Genomic DNA, 23,983 nt, shown 5'->3' on the forward strand with positions numbered 1-23,983 from the left:
ACAACTAATCAGGTTTTATATCATTCAAGGAAAAGTCTTTTTGAACTTGAAATTTTTTTTTCCTTCAAATAACTTTTTTCTTAAAGCAATCTGTTTTTACCAAAAAATTCAAAAGTATTTATATATCATAACAATACCAAAGTCATCTCATTGTGAACCATGGAGTTTGGATTCCATGTTCCATGGAGGAGACATTTAAATAGCAATCCCCTTTTCCATCATGTCTCCACCTTTTCATGTTTTCTTGTTCAAGAAGCTATTTTACTTTTCCTGTACCTTTAGATTGACTTTTTCTGTCTTGAACAAGTCAAAGTCCTTTCCCCCTTGAGATGAAGAATGACCGAGTATTCATGATTGCAAGGTAGATTATGGCAAGGATTTAGAATAGTGAACTTCATCATATTGATATCTTTTAAATTGAAATTAATTTAATTATATTTAAATTAATTAATTAAATTAGAAAACACTCCCGAATCATAACTATTTAGAGCCTTCAAAATCAGATAATTCGCAAATCAATTTGATTTTTTAATTCGATTTGAATACCCCTAAAATTTATAGGCGAGTGATCTTAAGTTATATCTATTCTGATGTCGAGTTATATCTATTATTAACCTAATACACGAGAGGTGAACGGAGAATTGAATGAATTCATAAAGAATTGAAGGTTAACGTACTCTCATTGATTTAGTCTTCAATATCATGAAATAAGCTCAATACATTTGATCGGAGAGAGAGAGAGAGAGAGAGAGAGAGAGAGATCTTACGCTGCAGGTGGTGGAAACGGGCATTGTGGCATTCACGTTCCCACCGGTTCAAACTGCAAAGGCGAGCTGCGATGTGACCTCCACTTTGAGGCATGGATCCAAGGCTTGCAGAACATCGTTTTGGGTTTCAATGGCGCCGCCGGTGTGGGCGTGGCCACATCCTTCCCCCCTGTCACGACGACGACTATGGCTACGTGATGCCACGGACTTCTTTGTCGGCGATTGTTGCATGAAGTGGACACGGGCACTGTTGTAGTCACGTTCCCACCGGTTCAAACTGCAAAGGCGAGCTCCGATGTGACCTCCACTTCGAGGCATGGATCCAAGGCTTGCAGAACATCGTTTTGGGTTTCAATGGCGTCGCCTGTGTGGGCATGGCCACATCCTTCCCCCTTGTCACAACGACTACTCCGGCTACGTGATGCCACGGACTTCTTTGTCGGGGATTGTTGCATGAAGTGCTTCTTGACGTGATCTGATCTGATGACCACAGTGATGACTGAGTTCTTCATGGCCGAGGGGAAAGGCGACAAGGACAAGTGGAATCCATGAGCTCATGGCAGGTGTTTGATAGGTGCTGCCACTGATTCCACAGTAAAGATACTTCTCATGCTTGCATTGTTACTGTGTGCAAAGGAAATAATCAACATGGACGTGTCCCAACTTTGTGGTTCGTCTGCTACTAAACTTATCAGGAACAAGAGGAGGAAGAAGAATCACAATAATTAATACAGGATTCTGACATGAAGAGGTTTAAGCCGAAGACCTTCCTTCTTACTGCTCAGCAGTAGTCTTAGAGGTTTGAGTCGAGAGTAACAGAGGTAGTGAACCGTGAATGCTACCATGAGTGTTGAGCTACTTAAACTACGTAGGGTGAAGGTGATGTGCATCATGGTTCATTGATTACTGAGCATTACTTGTTTGTACCATATAAATGCATCTATATTTTATGGATCGATGGTTCTAGTCGTGTCTATTGCATGAGATAGAAAACGACGTCATGACGCTGAATGAACTCTGGAAGCCATGTTTATATTTCTAAGGTCCTCTAGAAATTACATGGAAGGTAGGAACAACAATGTCCTCTCACAATGCTGGAGACCAGCTTCCAAATTACATCCAAAACAATTACTCTCCCTCTCTCTCTCTTAATCCCTATCTACGGGTTTAGGAAAGTGATAACCTGTAGCACGTGCTTGGCACGTGGGAGGAGTGGGACCCACGGACGCACTGGGAAGAATCATTCACCTTCCGATCACGTACGCGCGAGTCGAGACAGGTGGCCGCTCTCGCTGCTCTTTCATTGGTCAAATTTCACAGGGCCCCGCATTTCCCCATCCTTCACACTCGGGTAAGAACTGACTCCCGTTCACCCCCTGACGTCCGCAATCTTGATTGGTTCCCCTTATTGGGACCCACACGTCCCGAAGCGTTCACGAGACAAATGCCATGTTCTTTTAGAGAGAATTGCGTTTCACACGGAAATATTATACACACAAATGTACCCACATGATCATTACTGTAGGAATTTGCTGCCACTGAGATGGGTTTCTTTTCTATTGGTGTCTGAGCCACCGCCCGGTTCACGATAAACACAACCACATGAAGATGACAACGGAGATAACAGAAAGCAGGGAGGGGAGTCGTTGCGGGCCGCACATGTGTCGAGTTCCCCACATCCCGAGTCCGCTCACGGCGCAGGTGAAGTCGCTCATCTCTCAACGAAGACGAAAGATCACTATTAAGTGGCATTTTCGGTGATCGGAAGCCACCGTCTCTCTCCCCTTTCATCTTCTTTTTGTTTCCTTCGATCTCTCAATGCAGTGATCGGAATCCACCGTCTCTCTCCCTTTTTATCTTCTTTTTGTTTCCTTCGATCTCTCAAATGGAATCCGTTCTTTTACCCGGCCGCACTCAAGCGATAAAGCATCCCTGTTCGTCCTTCTCTTCTCTTAGTTGTCGAAACAATGTTCGATTTCTCGCGTCGATGCCCTCCTCCACCCGCCGCCTCCGAGTCTTACGAAACGAGATGGGGTAACGTTCTTCTGTTTGGTAGGAAAAGTTTGGCAACCACTAATAGGACCGCAACGGCGTAGTAGCCCCATACGATGGGTCATGTTCATCCATTTTTAGTCCTTAAAGTTGGCATATTTAGGTACGATTTGGCAACTGTTTGCTAACATTGTTCGTCATGCCTCTTTGGTCTTTCTGGTCCGCCCCTGTGCGATCCATCCACTACCTTAGTGCTTAGAAGTGTCGGAATCAATCATCCCTGATCCTCTGAGCATTCGTTGCCTTCTTTAAATCTTAGAAAGATGACTTTGGCATCCGGGTTGGTTTGAGCGATCAACTCTCTAGCTATTTTTGACGTCATTATTTGTGAATTGAGGATTAAAACACGAGAACTTGTTGTAAATCTGATATAGTCAGAAACTTGAGGATTATTTGCAAGTCAGCTGTGAATAATGTGAAGCAATGGGTATCATTAGTTTGATCATTTTTAGCTGCCAATATTTATAATTTGTTCAATTGTTAAGTAATTTGTGGAGATATCTCACGGTTTCTTATGGCTATGAGAGATTAAAAAGGGTGCATTTTGCAAGACCATTGAGAAACTTTTGCATATTGACTTTTTTATTTGATGTAAAAAGGTGATCATCCAAAACGCTAAGATTTGTGGTATCAGCTGACTCAGAATCTTCATCCACCATTACTGGAATTGGCTGCTCTAGGATGATCTGGCTAATTTGTGCCTTTCCCACTTGACATTCAGCTGGTCGTGATGGTTTGATCACTCAGTTTGATTCTGGATGCTTCTAATCAATCCCAATGAACTTGGCTGATTTCAGCCAGTCTTGCTCAATTTACCTATCCTATCTGACTTTTTAATGTTGTTAATTTTAAAAATTCTTCATGACGTGATTTCCCTAATATCATATTTCCAATCATGAATTTTGTGGTTGATGCAGAAATTCATTTCTTCTATCAATAGAAAATTGAGAGAAAGAATATTTAAGACATGACCTTATTGAACTTGATCAAATCTAACTTTTTCTTATGCTTTTTAAAGTGTAAGAATATTTTAAATGAGTTATTTTATCCTTCTGAATTTTGAAAACCATATAGCTTTCTCAGCATAGTGACAGAAATTCATTTTGTTTATGGTCCATGCTGCACCTTGGCTTGATTTTGCATTAATTATTTTGCAACTCCTTTCAGAGTTCCTTTTGTTTATGTAGTGGTTAGTTCATTTCTATCTGCCATATTTTCTATTCGACAGAACTCATGATATTTTCTTGATTTTCCTTGGTGGCCATGATGCTGGAACATGTTGAAAGAAATATTGATTGTAATGTATTCTGGCAAACTTTTTGCAGATTGAGATTTAGTAAAGCTAAAATTGCTTCAGGGTGGCAAAGGATAATCAGCAAGGCATGTCTTGATTCTTTGTTGCTTTCTTCACTTGTTGATTGAGATTTTCTTCTCTTTTTCCAAAACTATGACTATTGTTATCATTGGATTAGGTCAGAGAAAGATATATGGTTAAGCCTGGAAATGTTTTTGGCCATAGCGTTGAAGAATCTTTGGTAGAGGTATGCTGAACTTTTTGGTACATTGCTAGCAGACTTTCTTTGTTAATTTGGATGAATAATGTAGTAATAATCACAAGCATGTTGACACCCATTGTAGCAGGCAATTCAAAACTAAAGCTTGTATTATGGTAAGTTTCAGGCTATCAGCGTTCCTTTCTTGAGATATCAAGATGTGAATGTGCTGATAATATGAAGACATGAATCAGCATTGTTGCATTGTCTAATATTAACTAAGCATCCTATTCCTAAAGTACAAATCTCCTGTTCATATTGACAAGCTCTTCCTTCTTTTCCCTTTATGCCAAATAAACACAAATCGAGGCACAAGGTGAGGCATGCACCTCAATTAGAGAGGCATGTTTAATGCTAGAATTCATGAAAAAATATTTTGATCAAAGTAATTTATATTTATTTAACATTTAAAAACATTTAATAGACAATCAGCTTCTGGAAACAAATAAGTAAAGAATGCCGTTTGACAGCGTTTTCTATATTGAGTGATACAAACTGATTGAACATGAGATTCATGTACAGATTCCAGATCAAGGCTTACTGTTTGAATCTTGAAATATAGGCTTTTGCATATTTTGGTTGAAATGATCATGTTCCTACTGACTCACCTGCCGGTGTTAACGATCAGTTTGTCTTATATGTGAACAATGTTTAAGGACCAGTTTGTCTATTTATAAAATTTACTGGTTTGATTTGTGCAAAGACTCTTTATGGTTTTGGATAATGGTAGGATTGGTCTGGTGAGCCTTGAACTCAAGCCTAGGCAGTGTAGAGGAACATCTGAGTGTCCAGTGTTCCCTTCAACCTTCAGCATAGTAGAGTAGAGAAATGGAAGAACAGTGTTCTTTACTTCCCCTTTCTTTTTTCTTCTGTTGGCATAATCTGTTCATATATCAAAGGTAATAACCTATGTTATCACTCTGACCAAGGACCAATGCAACACAGGTAACAAGTAAATACTCTTTGCAGGATTGATGAATGGGAAAGAGGGAAATAATTGAGTAATCACAATCGCTAAACAGAAGTAGAAGATAAACAAACATACCAAAATCATGGATTACTGTTTTGGGTACCTGGCCTATGCAAGTCCAGTCCATTCTGGCATACCTTGTGAGAGGGGGAGAAGGCAGTGGGGAAGAAGAGTATGAGATGACGGAGGTAATGGAGAAGAGGGGAGATGATAGAGGATGTAGAAGAGAAGGAGAGTGCCGATCAATAGGGTTAGCAAGTGATGTGATAGCGAGGGGCAGCAGACATGGGCAGTGGCAGACATGCGCGGTGCGCGGTGGCAGACGTGTGCAATAGTGAATGACACTACAGAGGGGTGCAGAGTCTGTCGAGCTGTATGGGACTAGGCATGAGGTATTTGTGTTTTTACTAGACCAGGCTTACTAGACAGTAACCACTGTTTACTTACTAGACTGCCTAGTCTAGTCCAGTCTATGTATGACCTGATAAGATGCTAGAGCGCTATGCTCCAATATGTACCGGTCCAGATGAAATGTCAAACAATGATCCAAATAAGCAATAATTGTCAGTTTGGTGGTTGGAAGAAAAGAGAAAATCAAAAGAAAAAGAGAGAAAAAGAAGGGTAGAAGAACAAGTACACAAAAGTAAAGAAGGGGACAAGGATATCCAGAAAAATGAAAAAATTTTGTAGTGTGGAATCATTTGTGATCAGTTTGTCTTTCTAAATGGAATTGATTCAGGACCATTTTAATGTATTCATCATTTGAATAAAGTTATTAGTTTAGGGGTCATTTTGTATATGTCTTAAGCCATCACTTGGTTTACATACCGTATTTTTCTACATTTATTACTTGAAAGTTGTATTATTCTACAAAGATAGAGAACTATCAATTAGATATATTGTCAAAAAGCCACACTAATTGCTTAGACAAACCTCGAAATTTATCTTCAAGGAAGAAAATGAATAGTTGATTTATGTGGATGTCATTGTATTGTTTTTCATATTTTTGTATTTTCATTTTCCTTTTGTACTAGGGGTCTACAACAGGGGGAAATGTATTGTAATTGCAAACCATAAAGTGAATGAGTGTATTTTGTTACACTAAATGAGTGTATTTTGTTACACTAAATGAGTGTATTTTGTTACACTAAATGAGTATATTTAGTTACACTAAATGTCAGATGATGGTTATTTATTATCCATGTGTGAGATGTACAGAGGTGCTTCATTTTTATCCTTGAGGGTGTTTTTGAGCTAGAGTGAGTTTGATAGTTATTTTTTTCAATTACCTTTTTCTACTAGTATCTTTTCATTCCTCTTATCTCAAATAAATTTTTTTTGTGCTTGTCCTCAATTTGTCTAAATCAGATTTGTTATTGGAACTTTTGGTTTAGCTATGATATTCTACATCAAGGTTGATTCAAATTTCAATTATTTGAATTTTGAATGAATACCAATGCAAGAAATCATACGACTTAAGACCATTTTAATATATATATATACATACATGTATGTATATATATACAAATTTCAATTGCATAAATTTTGTTGGTCTAGAGGGTATTTTGTAAATGTTATAAGTTGCCACTTGGCAGCATCTCCAAAATTCACTTTTATTTCTTACTGAAGGAGAAAAAATGAGGTCAGTAAAGAAAAAAGATAAAAAAAGTCAGAATTCAGTTTGATTGAAGATTCCATCTTTATAGAAAAGTTTTAGCTTTCTAGAAGATTATTTGCCAAGGCAAACATGGAAATTTATCTCCACCAAAGAAAGAAAATGATAAACCATTGATTTATCTAGATGTAATTATATTTTTCTCATTTTTGTATTTTTTTTTCTTATTGTACAAGTTTATATGAAAAGGGAAGTCGATCATAATTGAAGAATAAAGAATGAATGAGTGGAAATATATTCAATCACAATGTGAGGTCATATTTTGAGTCTTGATGGTACAAAGCCATCTTGCACATGTGAAATGTATGGAGGATTGAGATCTTCACCCCGGAGAGTTTCCCCTTGAGATGGAGTGATTTGTTTGTTATGTTCTTTATCATCTTTTCCTATTATTATCTCCCCCACTTTTTTCTTTTCCTTTATTATTGAACGAAAGCTCTCTGCTCATCGTGAACTTGTCTTACATCAGGAATCCTTCCAAAATGGTCGAACTGTCCTTTTGAATGGGACACTTTTAAAACAAAGAGCATTTGTGTCAAATCAGTTGATTAGAATAAAGATGGATCTGACAAGAACTTTGTACATGTAACAATATAAATATCTATGCCTTTCATGCTCAAGTGTTCTAAAATGGTAGATGGTGTAACTCATCTCATTGAACTCATGGACCCTTGCTTGAGGTGATGCACAAAACGAGTCTCAGTATGCTTCATGTCCTGTTATGCTTTTGATGAAAATGAAAACTAAAGTCCAGTGCATATTGATGTTAATACTAGCTACAAATTGTAAAAGATTAGATGCACTAAGCAACTAAGCACTTGTCAATTAACTAATCTTTCTCATTTCACTAGGAGAATCCTTTGTTATTTTCTCCACATGTTGAGGACTTCTATGAAAATACAAATTCCATAAATACTGCAATGTTTTGTGCATTGTTTTGTATAGACTGAACCTCTTGATTACTACTAGCATAATTTATATCCAAAATATATTTCAATATCAATCTGTAACATGACACTTACAAGTCAAGTTCTTTTGCGCAAACCACTTGTTATGGCTATTTCAAACATTTTAATATGATTCATATCTAAATACTTTTGAATCTATCGGAAAATAAAAAAGAACATATGCGTGGTTCCTTAGATGTTTCTAGAAGGGTAAAGTACTGAACCATGTTGGTTGAAACATGGGAAGTATTGGCTTGGACATGTTTTGGCACAATTTATATACCTCAAAATAGCTTGGTTCACCGCAACCCAAATTGTGCTGACTGACATGACAGTCCTTTTGGTGGAACACTCTTTTCTAGGTGGTAACAGTTTGCTGCCTCTGTGTTTGTACTAGAAGTTTATAACATTAGCAAAAGTAATACTTCTCGGTTGCCTTAGATCAAGCTGAGCACAACATTGAACGTTATTTTTGATGCATTAAGTGACAATGACTTGCTAAATGTTTTTCTTGTGATTACTAACATTGTTTGTAATTCCACAATAGGAGAAGGTTACACCAATGTTGGGGACTGATGTTCCATTGAAATATTCTCCTGGCATGGCCTTTCCGCTTGGAGCTTCAGAGGCTGAAAACGGAATTAACTTTGCTATATTTTCTCGACATGCTTCATGTGTCACACTTTGCTTGTCAAATTTTGGGAGGTAAAAAATACAACTCCTTTTGTTAAAAAAAATTCATGTTGTTTGTTCAATCTGCACAGTGGTTACAAAAAACTGTCTTCAGGCAAAAGTTACCGTATGTAGGTTTTGCATGAACATGATATTTATAGTTGCAAGTCACATGAGATATATGTACATTTAAAGATTATCAACTTTCTTTAATGTTCTAGCGATTTCTGTTTGCTGAGCTTTGCTTCCTTTTTCTTAGAACTTTTGCATACACTAAAATGTTCACTCCTGTAAAACCATTTAAAAAGCACATGAAATATATGTACATTATTTGCTAGAGTAGATCATGTGGAATTAGCTTTGCTATATTTTCTCAACGTGATTTGTTTGCCACACTTTGCTTGTCAATTTCTGGGTGGGAAACACTACAATTTCTTTTGTTAACAAAAGTTTTTGTTGTTTGATTTATTTTCATTTAATTCAGTGGTTAAAAAAAATCATCGTCATGCAAAAGTTGCTGTATGTAGGTTTTACATAGATCTAATATTTATAGTTGTAAGCGACATGAGACATATATACTTTAAAAATTGTCAACTTGCTTTAATGTTGTACCAATTTCTGTTTGCTGAGCTTTGCTTCCTTTTTCTTAGAACTTTAGTACTAGTACACTAAAATGTTCACTCCTCTAAAACCATTTCAAAATCTATTCTTCACATGCCACTCTGTTTTTGTTGTTTTCCTGCAGCCTGATTTGTTTGCAAGCATTACAATTGCTGTAACAATGCAATAACCCTTTCTAGCCTTGATATCTGTGGGTTAATTGCTTCTGTGTGATATGATGAAGATTTAGTTTTGTTGATTTTCTTATGATAGAAACTGCTGGATGTTGAAAGGCACACAATTGTACTCGCTGCAATGGTGATGGCAGACTCTAAAGAGAAACCGTAGTTTACAATCTTGTAGTTTACCATCTTGTCGACCAGTAGCCATGCTAAGCAGAAAAGGATAGCGCTTTGATTTGCTTGTGGAATATTCTACATATTTTTACTGTTGGACCATAAAAGCATAATTAATTTTCTTGGTGATGGATAACTTGGATGGCTTTCACTACTGAGTGGTAAGACCTTTAGAGATGCTAATCTTTTTCACAGCTAGGTTAGGAAGCATCGATAAGTTAAGGTTATTACGACTCATACGGTGCATCTTTGCTTGCCTTTAGAAATGATCTTGTTGGGGAAATTTTAGATACTCTGAAATATTCATAATCTCCTGTAGTATAATCTTCTCTTGGAAGCTCCCTCAAAATGTTGAGGCCATTGGTTTTGGTTGGATGTAGATGATGTAGATATGCGGTAGCAACACTGGCACATAACCAGTCTAGCATTTTGAACTTCTAAACATATTTATGTTTGCTACATTCCAAAGTTAAACTAGCCTTTTGGAGCATCCTGCTGAAGTGTACATGGAGAGATAAATCACATTTGGTCCACATCTTGAAGAAGATACATGAGCCTTCTAGTGTTATTCAGAGTTTTGTGTGCTGCAAGAGAAATGACTAAAGTGTCACTAAAAGTTTTTAGTATATTACCATAATGTTCTCAATTTCTCATGCTAAAGCCATAAATTTAAGTGATGTACATTAAAACTGTCATTCCATATCATCTGAAACTTCTCATTTTGAAGCAGGAAGGAATTTCAAAATGGGGCTGTATCTGTGACCCTATGGGGTTTAGTTATGTAATAAAAGACTCAGCCTTTAAGCAACTGAACCTAATTTGTCTGGTTCGTGTGCTCAAATTAAACTGATGTTTTAGGTTCTCCAATTGGCTTGTGTGAAAATTTGTGCTATGTTGTCCTTACCACTGACTGATAGTTGTATAGAAAGTTCTCACAAGAGAGAAAATGCAACAAGAAAAATCTGATGTTTCCAACTATCTGAGACCAGCTACATATATTATCTCGACCAATAAACCCTCTGAAGGCAGTATCTTTTGATAATTTACATACCTAATATATCTGTGTCTTCCTATGAGTGTATTACAATCTCTCTTCTTAATTAATTCATCTAACCTGAATGATATTGTATGTCTTTTTTTGATATGTCCAAGTCAACAATTACCATCAGATGGCCAATATGGTTCGACACAAGGTTCGTTGTACCACAGTATACTGCTCGGTATGGGCGGTACATACCATTTTGACAGGGGACCAGCACAGATGGTACATCGGTATGCCTCCATATACTATGTGTTAGTACACTCAGTATGGCTCGGTACAGTTCGGTACTTATCATACCGACTGCTGGTCAGTACACTAGTATAGACCGATAAGACGAACCATTGTTCGACATACTGTCACACACACCAACTATTTCAGTGGGAAAAACAGAGTGTGAGACATGAAGAAAAAGGAAGAACCCAACCATCGATAGAGAACATTGATAGAACCCTGGATTGGGACTCCTGTTTTTGTGAATCTGGAGATGCCTTAGGTTTTCCTCGTTTGTCCAATGCAATTAAAGGCCTAATGGCCTGCATAGAAAATCTAAAGCTAGTTTGGACCTTTCCCTTAAACTAGTTGGCTAGTTCAATGATTAAAACAGATTGACTTGAAAAAAATAAAAAAAAACTTAGGCACTGTACAATTGTACATACAAGGTGATAACCATACATCAGTCCTTGGTTCAGATTGTCTTACATGACTTTTCTTAATTTTACTATAGGATCTACCCATAATTTTCAGGAATGTTATTATTTCTTATTTTGCAAATCTTGTTATTATGAAATTTCTTTCATAGTATTTTCCTTTTTGATTTTTTTCACCTTTTTTCATATGTGCCTTTTCAACTTCCTAGCATTTCACTTATATAGCATGATTGTCATTCCAGATACTTAATGTCTAAGTTTCCCTGACTCATTACATGGATAACTATTGTGGGTGGTCTGAAAAGTGTCAATCTGGCTCATGCGTTATAAAAGCTGGTTGTGGAAAACTGTTCTATATATGCTTGACACATGCCTCAGCTTGTTAGATATTTGAACACCTGAAAAATACATGTGTTTAGGGATGGAGTTATCTCTGATGTCTATTATCACTGATGGTTATATTTTTGGCTGAAGCTTTCTATAATTTTTAGATAAATGCTGAATCTAGCAGTGCTTGCTTGATGGAAAGATTCTGCAAAAGTTGTTTAGATAGCCTTAATCCTTCATTACCTCATCAGTTTCCCAGCTTAAATCTATTGAATTTCTTGTGGTTGACTTTAGGATCCATGCATTATTTTCCTATGATTAAATTTTTTAAGTTACTTTCCAGTAGCCAATTACAAATTCATTTTCTTCAAAGATTGTGGCTTCTGTATTGTTTGAAAAGCTTATAATAACTTTTATCCTAACTTTTTGGTCCTGATGTCAGTTTGTTCAATCTTGTGCCATCAGGGAAAAGAGTCAGGAAATATGTGATGGGATGGTTGAGATTGCACTGGATCCTGAGAAGAATAAAACTGGGGATGTGTGGCACATTTGTGTTGAGGTTAGTACTGAAGTTCTGTAAATTGGTAGTTTGGGTTTGCAGATTTATTAATTTTCTTTATAAATTATAGTCTTGCTGTGTTGTCATGGCAAATGTCTCCATCATGAGGCAAATTGCTGAGAGATAGGTTAAGGTTGCAACTGTTGTAAACGTGTTCTTTCTGCATGTAATTTCCTATAGATCTATATCCACAGGCAACAGCATTACAGAGTTTGTTTTCCTGTTTCATCACTCATCTTCTTGATAGCATCTTAATTATGGTGAGATGACTCAGAATAATTGTAGTTATCGTTTCAGTACTGATGACACCATTGTCTGTCCATGAACTCCCTACAATTTATTTTGGTTGGGATTTAGGTTGTTCACAATGTCCCAACCATGAACTTATTTTCCATGTTTAGTCACATGATGTTACATTATGAGGAACTAAATTCTGGAAGTACCATATAGGCATATACTATATAGTATGTATACCCAATCAATTCTGTTCACAATGTTTTAGTTAGTTCAACATTACCAGACTCAATTTTGACTTATACTGACCAAACTTTCCCTTAATTTTGAACTGTTTCTGCTGCCTTTAATATGTCATGCACTTCGGCTTAATTTGTTCTGCATATATCATATATATTTTAATAGTTTATTTTTTGTTTGTTTCTTAGGGTTTATCAAGATCTGGCATTCTTTATGGATACCGAATTGATGGCCCTCATGAAAGGGAACAAGGGCATGGTTTTGACAACAGCATTGTTCTTCTTGACCCCTATGCAAAACTTGTTTCTGGTAGGAAATGGTTTGGGGATGTTGCAAATAAGATGTCCAAGTTTCTTGGAACTTATGACTTTGAAAGCATGCCTTTTGACTGGGGTCCTGATTACAAGCTGCCTAATATACCTGAGGTAAAACTAATAAGTAGAATCTATTCAAAGAGATGTGTTTTCTCATGCAACTATTCATCATTTTATGGTTTTGTTACTTATTCTGCAGACAGATCTTGTGATATACGAAATGAATGTTCGGGCATTTACAGCTGATGAATCAAGTGAATTGGATCCAGAAGTTCGTGGCAGCTATCTTGGTGTTATTGAAAAAGTAAATTCTGCTGTGTTTTCTTAATATTAAGAAATTATATGATTTACAATGGATAAATTAGTAGGTTATATTGATTATGCTTTTTTTCCTCAAATTGGTTAGACTTAACCTTGTAGATATTCACCTCAAGGATTGAAATATCATATCGTACCGGAGTTTCGACCTTCTCTCGGTATGGTATGGTATGGTATTGTATACCGAGCGATATAATGTTCGGTATATATATATATATATATAATTAAAAAAAAATGGTGATGTTGCCTCTCTCTCTTTATATATATAATCTTTTATTTATATATATAAATTTTTTAAAAAAGTGTGATGTCGCCTATATATATATATATATGTATGTATGTATGTACCGGTACGTATCGTCCAGTAGCGAGTGGTTCGTGTACCGGTACGTACCGCCCATACCAGGCGGCATCATTTGAAACTGTATACGTTGATTCACCTTATCATTTTATTTTGTTTTACTAAACTGCATTTTGGTTTTCAAAGCCATACTTATTATTTAGCAATTATAGTTAGTATTGTATCATTGTATCTAGGGTCATGATTTCAGGCCATAAAGAAATCTTTTGTATGCGTAGATGACATTATTCAAGGTTGAGGATTGCAGTATCGGGTACTGGACCCATGTTGGTCCATGATCAGATTGGTAAGGATTCATTCTGTACTGACTGACTGACACAGTATACAAGCATATAGCATGGTTCCAAGGGGGGAGGAAGAGTAGAGAGAAGTACTGGGTGGAAGCAACACTAATTAGGGAGAAGGGGAGGGGCTGGGAACTTAGGGCACGGATGGAGTATGGGTGTGAGAGAGAGCTTATAATGAACCATGGCCGAAACCAAGCCAGTAAGCTTGGCTATAACCCGGTTGAACTTGTACCGGTAGGATTCTGGCAAGGGCCCCATGCTTCCTAAGTTAACATAAATATGATAAGAGTAATGGCACATATTTGGCATATTGCAAACCTCCATGCTGGCATTTATTGGCAATTAGCCATGATTGGGACAATGATTTCAAATAGACAAATACCATTCTATATTTATTTTTTTCTATGTTTTCTTTGGTTTATACCAGAAGGTATATGTGAGTATACTGCTCACTGCTCAGTACATTAATCTGGGGGATTACTGGAACTGGTACCTCAGTGACATTTAAAATCTTGGTTGGAACCAAGATTTTTCGCTCGGATGGCACTGAGGTTTCACAAGATGTACACAAGATGGCTAGTGTCAGCAAAAATATTTAGTAAAACTGCACTTCATGTTCCAGAAATTGTATTCCACTCAGATGGTCATTATTTTCCAGCATGGCATGTGTAGCATCAAAAAATAGTAGCCGAAGTTTTTAAATTGTTTACTTGCACTGTTGTAGAATATTTTTTTCTTGAGGTCCTTTATTATTTTACTGTTTATACTTCGGCATTCTTATCTCTTAACACCAGCCACCAAGCTAGAGAGTAATTCTTTGATAAAATTTCTTTGTAGATCCCACATTTATTGGAACTTGGAATCAATGCTGTGGAGCTCTTGCCAGTTTTTGAGTTTGATGAACTCGAATTTCAGAGGTACCCAAATCCCAGAGATCACATGGTAAAGTTTATATCCAGTTTGTGATTTAAGAATAGTTTGTTGTAGCAGCTACTTGAATCTATATCTCCTTTTTCCTCAATGATATAGTAGTGTTCAAACTGTTGATATCTTTTTTCAAGATTAACACCTGGGGCTACTCCACCTTAAACTTTTTTGCCCCCATGAACCGATATGCTAGTGCTGGTGGTGGACCGTTGGTTGCTTCTCATGAGTTCAAACAGATGGTGAAAGCTTTGCACAATGCTGGCATTGAGGTGTTATAGAGTATCGTTTTCATTCAATTCCGAGACAATTTTTATGTCTCTATCTCTATTTAATTTCAACAGTAGTTTTTATTAGAATTTTTTATATTACAGGTCATTTTGGATGTTGTCTATAACCATACTAATGAAGCTAACGATCGTCATCCTTATACTTCTTCCTTTCGTGGTGTTGACAATAAGGTGATCATATAGGAAATTTCGATGTACACTAACACATTGGCATTTTACAATTAAAATGGATTACTTGTAAGCTATTATTATGCTTCATTTAATTGAAAGATCATGCAATCCAAATCCAATTTTCTCTGGATAGTGCATATGGATGTTATGTAAAATGATATAACTGGAGTTTGTGATTCTACAGGACTGGAAGAGGTTGGTCTGACCGTCTGATTGACTAGCTGTGAGTTAGCAGTAGTGTGATTGAGAATGTTGGATTTGGGATGCACTGAGCATCATAAATAAATATTTGAAAATGAAGAAAAACATTTAAGATCTAAATGTGCATCAAGCTTGTAAAAGAAAAAAAAATATGATGCTTTAAATTTCTTGATCTGTTAATTGCTTTTGAAGGATTTATTTCTCTCTTAATTTTAACTTGTTCATGCATTTTCTTGTTTCAAAATTAGCACAAAGTTCTAAGGCCTCAATAGAAAAAGCATCATTATTTGGATGGACAATTAGTATGGAGAGTGGTTGCACTTCTCTAGTAATTTGTTTTTTTGTCTTGTCTTGGAAAACTTATTTTCCTGTGTTATTAATAAATAAAGGAGTCAAATGCTTTTGTTTTGCATGTAGATAAAACAGGCAGTATCTCTTATATTTCTCGATACCTATGGAAATGATAGGTCCCATTATTTGCATTAGAAGGTTGATGTTGTTCTTATTAACACTGGAGTGTTAACAACATGCAGAAGAATGTTTCGTGTTATGAGTCTTATGACCGATTTCAGTTGGGTTGGGATAAGATGGGTTGGGGTTAGCTGGTTCAAGTTTGGAACTCTTTATAAGTATTGACTTGCTAATTTGGCTTTTTGCTAATTTGGCTAAATCAATCATTGGTATTGACTTGCTGATCCAACCTACTGGAAAAAACTGAAAATCAGTCAATTCAATAGAAGCCTTCTTATGACTTTTAGAACTGAAAATGAGAACTGCAAATTAGATGACCATCGAAACTATACCAGAAATGGTTCAAAATTCCAAAAAGTTACTGACTTTACTAAATTTACCAAACTCAAAAAATTAAACTGTTTGAGAGAAGCCAAAATTGAAATGGAAACTGAAACTAAAATCCTTCGAATATTGAGTACATTGAAAGCATGTAGTAAGTACTAATTAGTAATTACCATCATATATGTGCATGCAAAACACAAATTTGCAATGCAAATGTTCACATCTATGATTTTGTTCAACAACTTGTTGGTTGTTTGTTAAATAATATATTAGTCCTTATCTTTTCTTCTGCTTTTAATTTTTATTTTATGCTTACAGGTTTATTACATGTTGGATCCCGATAATGGTGCTAAGTACTTGAATTTTTCAGGCTGTGGTAAATCCTTTAACTAAACACTTTTACTCTCCGGGATGCCTAGAATATAAGGCTGATATTTGTTCTTAGTTTTTCTTTAAAATTGGATCTCTTCTCAAATCATACCCTCTTGCAAAATGCTTTGTTTGGATGCCTCTGGACCAAGTATTGTAGTTTTGATTGCACATGTCAGCAGGGGTTCAAACATATGGCGCCATAATTTTATCGGCATGAACCATGCTATAACATCCAATTTTTGGTTTGTCTGCTTGCATAGGTCAATGCAGATTAGTATGTGATAGAAATCCCATTCTAGATAGTTATTGATGTGGCCTCATTCCGTGATATTACAATCCCTGCTGTAGACAATACAATGTGGTGATTGGCTAGATACTATTGAATGTCAGCTAGTTTATCCCTTGCTATGAGCCATGTTGGTGAACACTGAACTAGACCACGCCAGTTGCATTGATTTGAGCTGTCTTTCATGTCCTTTTAAATAACATGGTGTCTTCTTCCCTTTTTAATTGTAGTTCCTATAGTATCCACTGTAGAGCTTCCCAGAGTATCCACTGTATATCTTGAATGATCAAGTAAGCTTGTAGCAGGAAATATTTAGTCTTTGAAGTTCAGTTATTTGGAATGTGAAGGTGAATGATACTACTATCATTTTCTTTTGCAAAAGAATCAGATACACAGAAATTTCATTTTCATGATGAGATTCTGCTTGCATGTTTGTAATGAATGAATGATAATGCTGTAATAAAAATGGTCCATATTATGGTAATATGGACCCATTTTTATACCATAATTATCCTTAAAATATTCAATTGCATGTAGGATATTTGGAAATCTGACTATGTTTATTTTGCAGGCAACATTTTTGCTTCATTAATTTCGTTTGAAGTTTCAGTTAGTTTCTGATGATAGAGTTCCTTAAATAATATTCAAAATTGTTAATTTAATAGAAGTAAATCCAAGCCATTTCCACTTTGTAGAGATATTAACTCGACTTCGGAGTGCCCTGTCCTTCCCTTGTATTCTCATCATTTGGACATAGGATCCTGGAGTGGGGAAATGAAGACAGTAGCTAAGATCCTTTGTATTGCAGCATTCGGTTGAGTTTTGGTTCTCCAGTAGTTGACTCCAAAAGCTAAAAGCTATTAGTTAGATTATATTGTTAGAGACAAGGAAACAAGAGCCAATATTGTCATCATAACTGAACTTCCATCGGTCTTGCTACTAATACATTTTTATTCCTCTTGTGACTTCATATACCCATAAGTAGTCATGGTACAGTCACATCTGAAATTCCTAGTATGTCAAAATAGCAGGCATATTCTTTGTGAACTTCCATAGAGAAAGATCAAATGACACTATACAAATATGGCGCTTGTTCATTTATTTCTGAGACTGTTTTTGCTTTAAATTTTTTCAAATGCATCTATATCCATTGATTTTTTAATCTTTTGGTTCTATAATTTACTTTTCTTTTTGACCTGTTTATTCAATTTAAAATTTTACTTAATTTTTTTGCTCTTATCCAGGAAATACATTAAACTGCAATCACCCTGTCGTCATGGAACTTATTCTTGACAGTTTAAGACATTGGTGAGTTCTAACATTGATTTTAATTTAGACCTGCATATTTATATTGGTTTGAAGTCCTAAATTATGTGCTTCATTGGTGACTCCTTTCTTGTACGTGGCATTCCAAATATTATCCTTTATGTTAGATAAGCATTGTGTCTAATGCTTGATATTTCTCAAAATTCTCAGTAGTTCTTATATGGAATAACTTCTTATAGTTGTTGCTTCTGTTGTACTGACCGTCACTACTTTTAATTATTTGAAATTTCAGGTCGTCCATGTTTTTCTCTTCTTTTATTTCCATATAACCACTTGCTTTTTTATTTCATTTTCTTTTGTTTATCTCTTTTTTATGTTATCTCAAATTCAAAGGACCTTTTGGCAAGAAATATTGATGGATTTCAATGGTATTTGAATATTATCTTTGTAGAGGAACTGACAGATGATCTTTTCAGGGTATTGCTTGCAAACTTCTTGATAATGTTTTAATTTTAACCTTTTCATGTACATGTAGAACCAGTTTGCTGTTGATGCAAGTTACTTCTATCATATTGTTTTTAGATCATATATCACTGGAGTCATGATGCATTCTTTACTTCTTGTTTCATATTTCCTCCCTTGAGTTACATGAATCTACAACAATAGCATGGCTGAAAGTCCCGAATGTGTTTGCTACATGTATTTTTTATATGAATCAGATAATCCATATCATCTGTTGATGAGATGCACTGTGACTGTTGTCCTTATTATTTGGCTCATCTTCTCTAAACCTGCCTTTTCTATGACACTTATTACAGGATTGATTTCTTCCTTATTCTTGGTGCACTCTGCAGTCCTTTTTTAGACATGTCATTGGTGTCATGATAACCTTTTCCTTGTCTCGCATTTTTTTTTTAATCTCATGACTTGTTTTAGGTAATAACCTTTCGTTTTCAGCATCAGCATAGATACACTAAGTTATCTGTATGATATTCTTAAATGATGAACATTGTCCTATAACGCGTATTCAGTTTCTGGCTAATACTATAGAACTTCCTTTTTATAGGTATTCAGTGATCAGATAACATACCAAATAACTTTATTCATTCATGTGTTCTATTCTATTTATACATGGTTTACCCTTAAGTTTTCCCCCTTTGTTGAATTTTCCATCCAAAGGTAGTATAAGCGGATGTTTTTTAGTACTCTTGAGTCTTGACCAAGGTATGCAATTTCTAATAATACTGCCCGGTAGGGTAGTACGTACCGGTCTGTCATCTTACCTTATCGAGCGGAACGAAATAAAAATAAAAAAAAATATATATATATATATATATATATATATATATATATATATATATATATATACAAGGTCTGTCATACCGAAGCGTACCGGGCGGTACGTATTGGTCCGACAGGTTACCGGTATGCGGACCGCCCGGTACCGCTACAGTACTATCCTGTAGCACTGCTACAGTATAAAATTTATTCGGTACACCGGTACCGTACCGTACCGAGCCTAGGTCGAAATGCCGATACGATATGGTACAGCGAACCTTGTATATATATATATATATATATATATATATATATAAACGAGGCGATGTTACCCCGCGTGGGGGAAGGAAAAAGCGACATCGCCTTTTATAAAAATATTATATATATATATATATATATATATATATATATAAACGAGACGACGTGACGTCGCCCCGCGTGGGAGAAGGAAAAGGCGATGTTGCCGAGGCGATGCGACGTCACCTTTATATATATATATATATATATATATATATATATATATATATATATATATATATATCGAGCGGTATACTGAACAGTATACCGATCGGTATACAATTTCGTACCGGATCGAGCGAACGTCGAAACTTCGGTACGGTACGAAATTGCATACCTTGCTCTTGACTGCAATTTGTTAATTTCTTTTTTCTTGATATGGTTCCATTCATATATTTAGTATTATCCCTGTTTGAACAGAAGCTTTGGATCCTTAGGATACTTGCTCTTGCCATAGTTTCAATTTGAGTTAAATCTTTGAACTAGAATCCTGTTGCTAGCAAATAATATATGCTATAATATTTTAGTTTTCCTATTTTTTAATGATTGGTCCAAATACTTCTGTTTGATTGGTGGTTGATAGCTTTCTTTTTCTGGATTTATGACATTTACCACCTGGAGTTCTTCCTTGTTGATCTTGCATCTGCTCTAGGCTGCTTATATTTTCATTCTCTTGGAGTGGCTATACATTTCTCTTCTTTCTTATCAAGGTGAAGTGTTAAAAACATTCTCTAGATGTACATATCCTCATCGTGTTCCATATTCTGGAGTGGTCTCACTCTCACATATCCAAATTCAAGAAGAATTATGTTAGTACTTATTGCTTGGTACATGTAGAATCTCTGTGTACTGAAAACCTCAATGATTTCTTCTCCCAGTGGTGACTTTAATTGTCATGTGATCTAAATCAAGGTTCGCAATACCGTACCATACCGGTGTTTCGACCTGGGCTCGGTACCGGTACGGTACGGTGTACCGAGCGGTATACCCAGGTGCACCGAGCACTGTACTGCTACTATAACAGTGCAATGCATCAGTAAACTGTACTGTTACAGTGCTACAGTGCACTGCAACAGAGCACTGCTACAGCGGACCGGTAGTGGGCGGTCCGCGTACCGTTGGCCTGTCGGACCCGTACGTACCGCCCATACCGGGCGGTACGATTCGGTATGGCAGACCTTGATCTAAATTCTAAAGTATTGTAGTCAAATTTGTCGCTAAGAGTCACAATGGTTACATCCATGCAGTGGTGCATGGTCTGAACTCTGAATAAGGGATTAAAATTTCAGTCTGATATCAGTTCAACAACCAGTCAGACCAATATATACTGCTATATTGGGTGGTATACTAACCCATATCATCTTGTGTAAGTGGGAAAAAATAATTAAAAACTGTATACCAATTGTTTATGACCTATATGATCCTATGCAGGTCCTTGGTTGGAATGGTAAATATGGGTCCTTACAGACCATACAACTGAAGCTTTAATCCTTCGTCTAAGGATTATTTTATAAAGTCTGATTCATGACCACCTGAGCTTCATCAACATCATATCTATTTTGTTTTAAGGCAAGACAGTTAATGCTTATTTTATGAAATTCTGGGGGTATGTTTCCAACTAATTTCAAGTTTGTCAAAATGTTTATCTTATTATTTCTAACTTTGTGCATAATGGAGAAAAATAACCTCCACTTGGAGAATATCACAGTTAAATACTTCTATGCCACCTCCATAAGTATTTGAGCTTGGAACTACTATAAAGAAAGAGAGCATTAGGTTAACATCTAATTCATCAAAATTTTTATGTAGTGATGTGAATGCAAATTTAAGTTCCTTGCTTTTATCTGCAAACTGTGTATCTTTTACCTTCATAGTTAGCATTTTAGATGCATATTGCTTCTGTTGTTGATAAAATTTGTAATAAATTTCAAGAATTTATATCCATATAGTATTGGAAATTCTATGTTTAGTTGTCTTAGCTGTTTCTCTGACTGATGTTCATATGTGATGGTCCTGTATAAGGGTTAACGAGTACCATGTCGATGGATTCCGGTTTGACCTTGCAAGTATTCTTTGCCGAGGGACCGATGGTTCTCCTCTTAATTCACCTCCATTAGCCAAGGTTCTTTTCGTCCTTATTATTCATGATTTTCTTTTGAGCTAAGTGAATATATCTTTTTTTTGTCATATAATATGTTATTACTGGTTTTATCTATTTTGGAAGATTGCTGAGAATTTATATATGTTGATTGTTGGCAATTAACGTGTGCTAATCTCCTTTGTTAAAAGCTAACTATTGATGTTCAATGAGTTGAACTTTTGAATTCAATCTACATATTATTGTTTTCCTAATTCTTCAGTAGACAATTACTGTAACACCTAGCTCAGTAGATACATTGTCCATACTCTATAACAAGGTTTGTCGTACTACAGTGTATCGCTCGGTTTGGTCGGTATGTACCAATTTGACAGGGGACCAATACAAGTGGTATATTGATATGCCCCCATGTACCATGTATTAGTATGCTCGGTATGGCTTGATACATACCATACAGATAGCTAGTTGGTATATCGGTACGGATTGGTAAGATGAACCATGCTCTACAATACCAGGATATGGTGCTTGAAATAGTATCACTGAGGTTGTTATGACAGGTTTTGTCCAATGCTTTACAGGCTGTCACCTCATGACCAAATTTTTGTGTTAGTTGTCAACAAGATTTTGTGCAAAAATTAAAGATATTAACTACAAACAAGGTTTGCGATTTCGGTACTGGGCCATTGGTGATCGCTGATTGACTAGTTTGGGTCTGGTTTGAACTGGTGTAATGACACATAATCTGTCAATGGTACCAAAAGGTGGGAGGAAGAGAAAAAGAAGAGGACGAGGAGGAGAAAGAGAGGAGGTGTTACAGAAGATGAGGAGGCAGTAGAGAGAAGAGTAAGAGGAGATGATGACAAAGGAGAAGAGGAGGCAACAACCTCCAAGGTGGAGGATGAGGAGGAGAGGGATGCTCCCAGCCAGTGGCATACAACGTAGGTAACAAGAGACAGGCACATGGTTTTATTTTTAAGGTTAAAGACGAGTAATTAGAACCGGCTTACTAGGTTATAAGCCCGGTTCACTAGGTGTGAGCTCCATTCACAACTTATCGGACAGTGGTCCCTGTTCACAGGGCCCTCAGGGCAGTGAGTTCTACACCTCATGTGGACCGCCCGAAATTGGATGATCTGTTTTTGCCAGTTCATGCCTGGACCAGTGAATATCGGTTGGGTTGTACTGGTCACGTCAAAATTGTATTCCTTGGCTGCAGGTTCTATGTTCAGAGCTGTTGTAATTGAGTTAAAAGTAGTGGCATGTCAGCACTTAAACATTAGAGATTTTTGATAAAAGATTGAGGTTGTAACTTGTAAATACTGTAAGACAGACCTTCAGCATGGTTCTATTAGTAATCTCTAAAGAGTTTGTTGGGACTTGGGAGTAAGATTTTAAATCTTCTTGGATGCTTTACTGGTTGGAAATAAACTCCCTTATAGAAGCTATTAATGATCAAATAAAAAAAGAAAAAAATCATATCATAGGGCCCATGATTGAAGGTTATATTCCCCTTATGCTTGTCTTCTTTTTCATGTTGTCCTTGTCCTTGTCTTTTCCTACAGCTATGCTGTGGCAATCCGAGGTCAGCCAGAGCCTTATCCTTCTCTTACCATCTCTTTCCTTCTATTTGGAGCCGAGAGATAGAGTATGAAGAAATTGTGATTTATGAATCATGAACAGTGAACCATGAGTTTGAGATTGGATCTATCCCTCTTTAGAATTGAATCAACAGACTTGTATAAAGATCCTTGTCTAGTTTTAGGTTGGTTTGGACCCAAAACATACATAAACATTAGAATGATGGGGTTCATAGCATGTTAGCATGTGACACATTCCCTCATTGACCAGTGTGTGCTGCCATTCCTTCTCGAAAATCACTTGCCCACCTCTTTGTTATCAATAACATCCAAGACTGTCCAATCCTGTTTCTCTGTGGAACCTTTTGTAATTTTTAGGTTTAATGACCCCTAATCAATTTTTAGGATTCATTTTTGAACAAAACAAATCAGCTTTCTCGATATTAGCACTCATGCTTCCCATTTCCATGAAATGGCTCTTTTCCCTTAATCAATTGGATTCACAAG

The 23,983-nt window shown here is 36.3% G+C and overlaps 1 protein-coding gene across 2 annotated transcripts in view; it reads left to right on the forward strand.

Moving 5' to 3' along the window:
• The first annotated feature begins 2,366 nt into the window (after positions 1–2,366).
• The window catches only part of LOC135583602 (isoamylase 3, chloroplastic-like), a 31,874-nt gene continuing 10,257 nt past the window's right edge, over positions 2,367–23,983 (forward strand). Inside the window, exons 1-13 of one of the 2 annotated variants that reach the window (XM_065125590.1) lie at positions 2,367–2,468; positions 4,145–4,199; positions 4,292–4,360; positions 8,512–8,669; positions 12,074–12,167; positions 12,830–13,066; positions 13,155–13,259; positions 14,759–14,863; positions 14,983–15,117; positions 15,220–15,306; positions 16,621–16,678; positions 18,205–18,268; positions 21,824–21,923. In XM_065125590.1, the coding sequence (XP_064981662.1) occupies positions 4,307–4,360; positions 8,512–8,669; positions 12,074–12,167; positions 12,830–13,066; positions 13,155–13,259; positions 14,759–14,863; positions 14,983–15,117; positions 15,220–15,306; positions 16,621–16,678; positions 18,205–18,268; positions 21,824–21,923 (1,197 nt within the window). In that variant the 5' untranslated portion in view covers positions 2,367–2,468; positions 4,145–4,199; positions 4,292–4,306. The other variant, XM_065125589.1, reaches the window with a different exon arrangement.

The sequence above is a fragment of the Musa acuminata genome, chromosome BXJ2-9, assembly GCF_036884655.1.
Source record: "Musa acuminata AAA Group cultivar baxijiao chromosome BXJ2-9, Cavendish_Baxijiao_AAA, whole genome shotgun sequence".
Taxonomy (NCBI): Eukaryota; Viridiplantae; Streptophyta; class Magnoliopsida; order Zingiberales; family Musaceae; genus Musa; species Musa acuminata.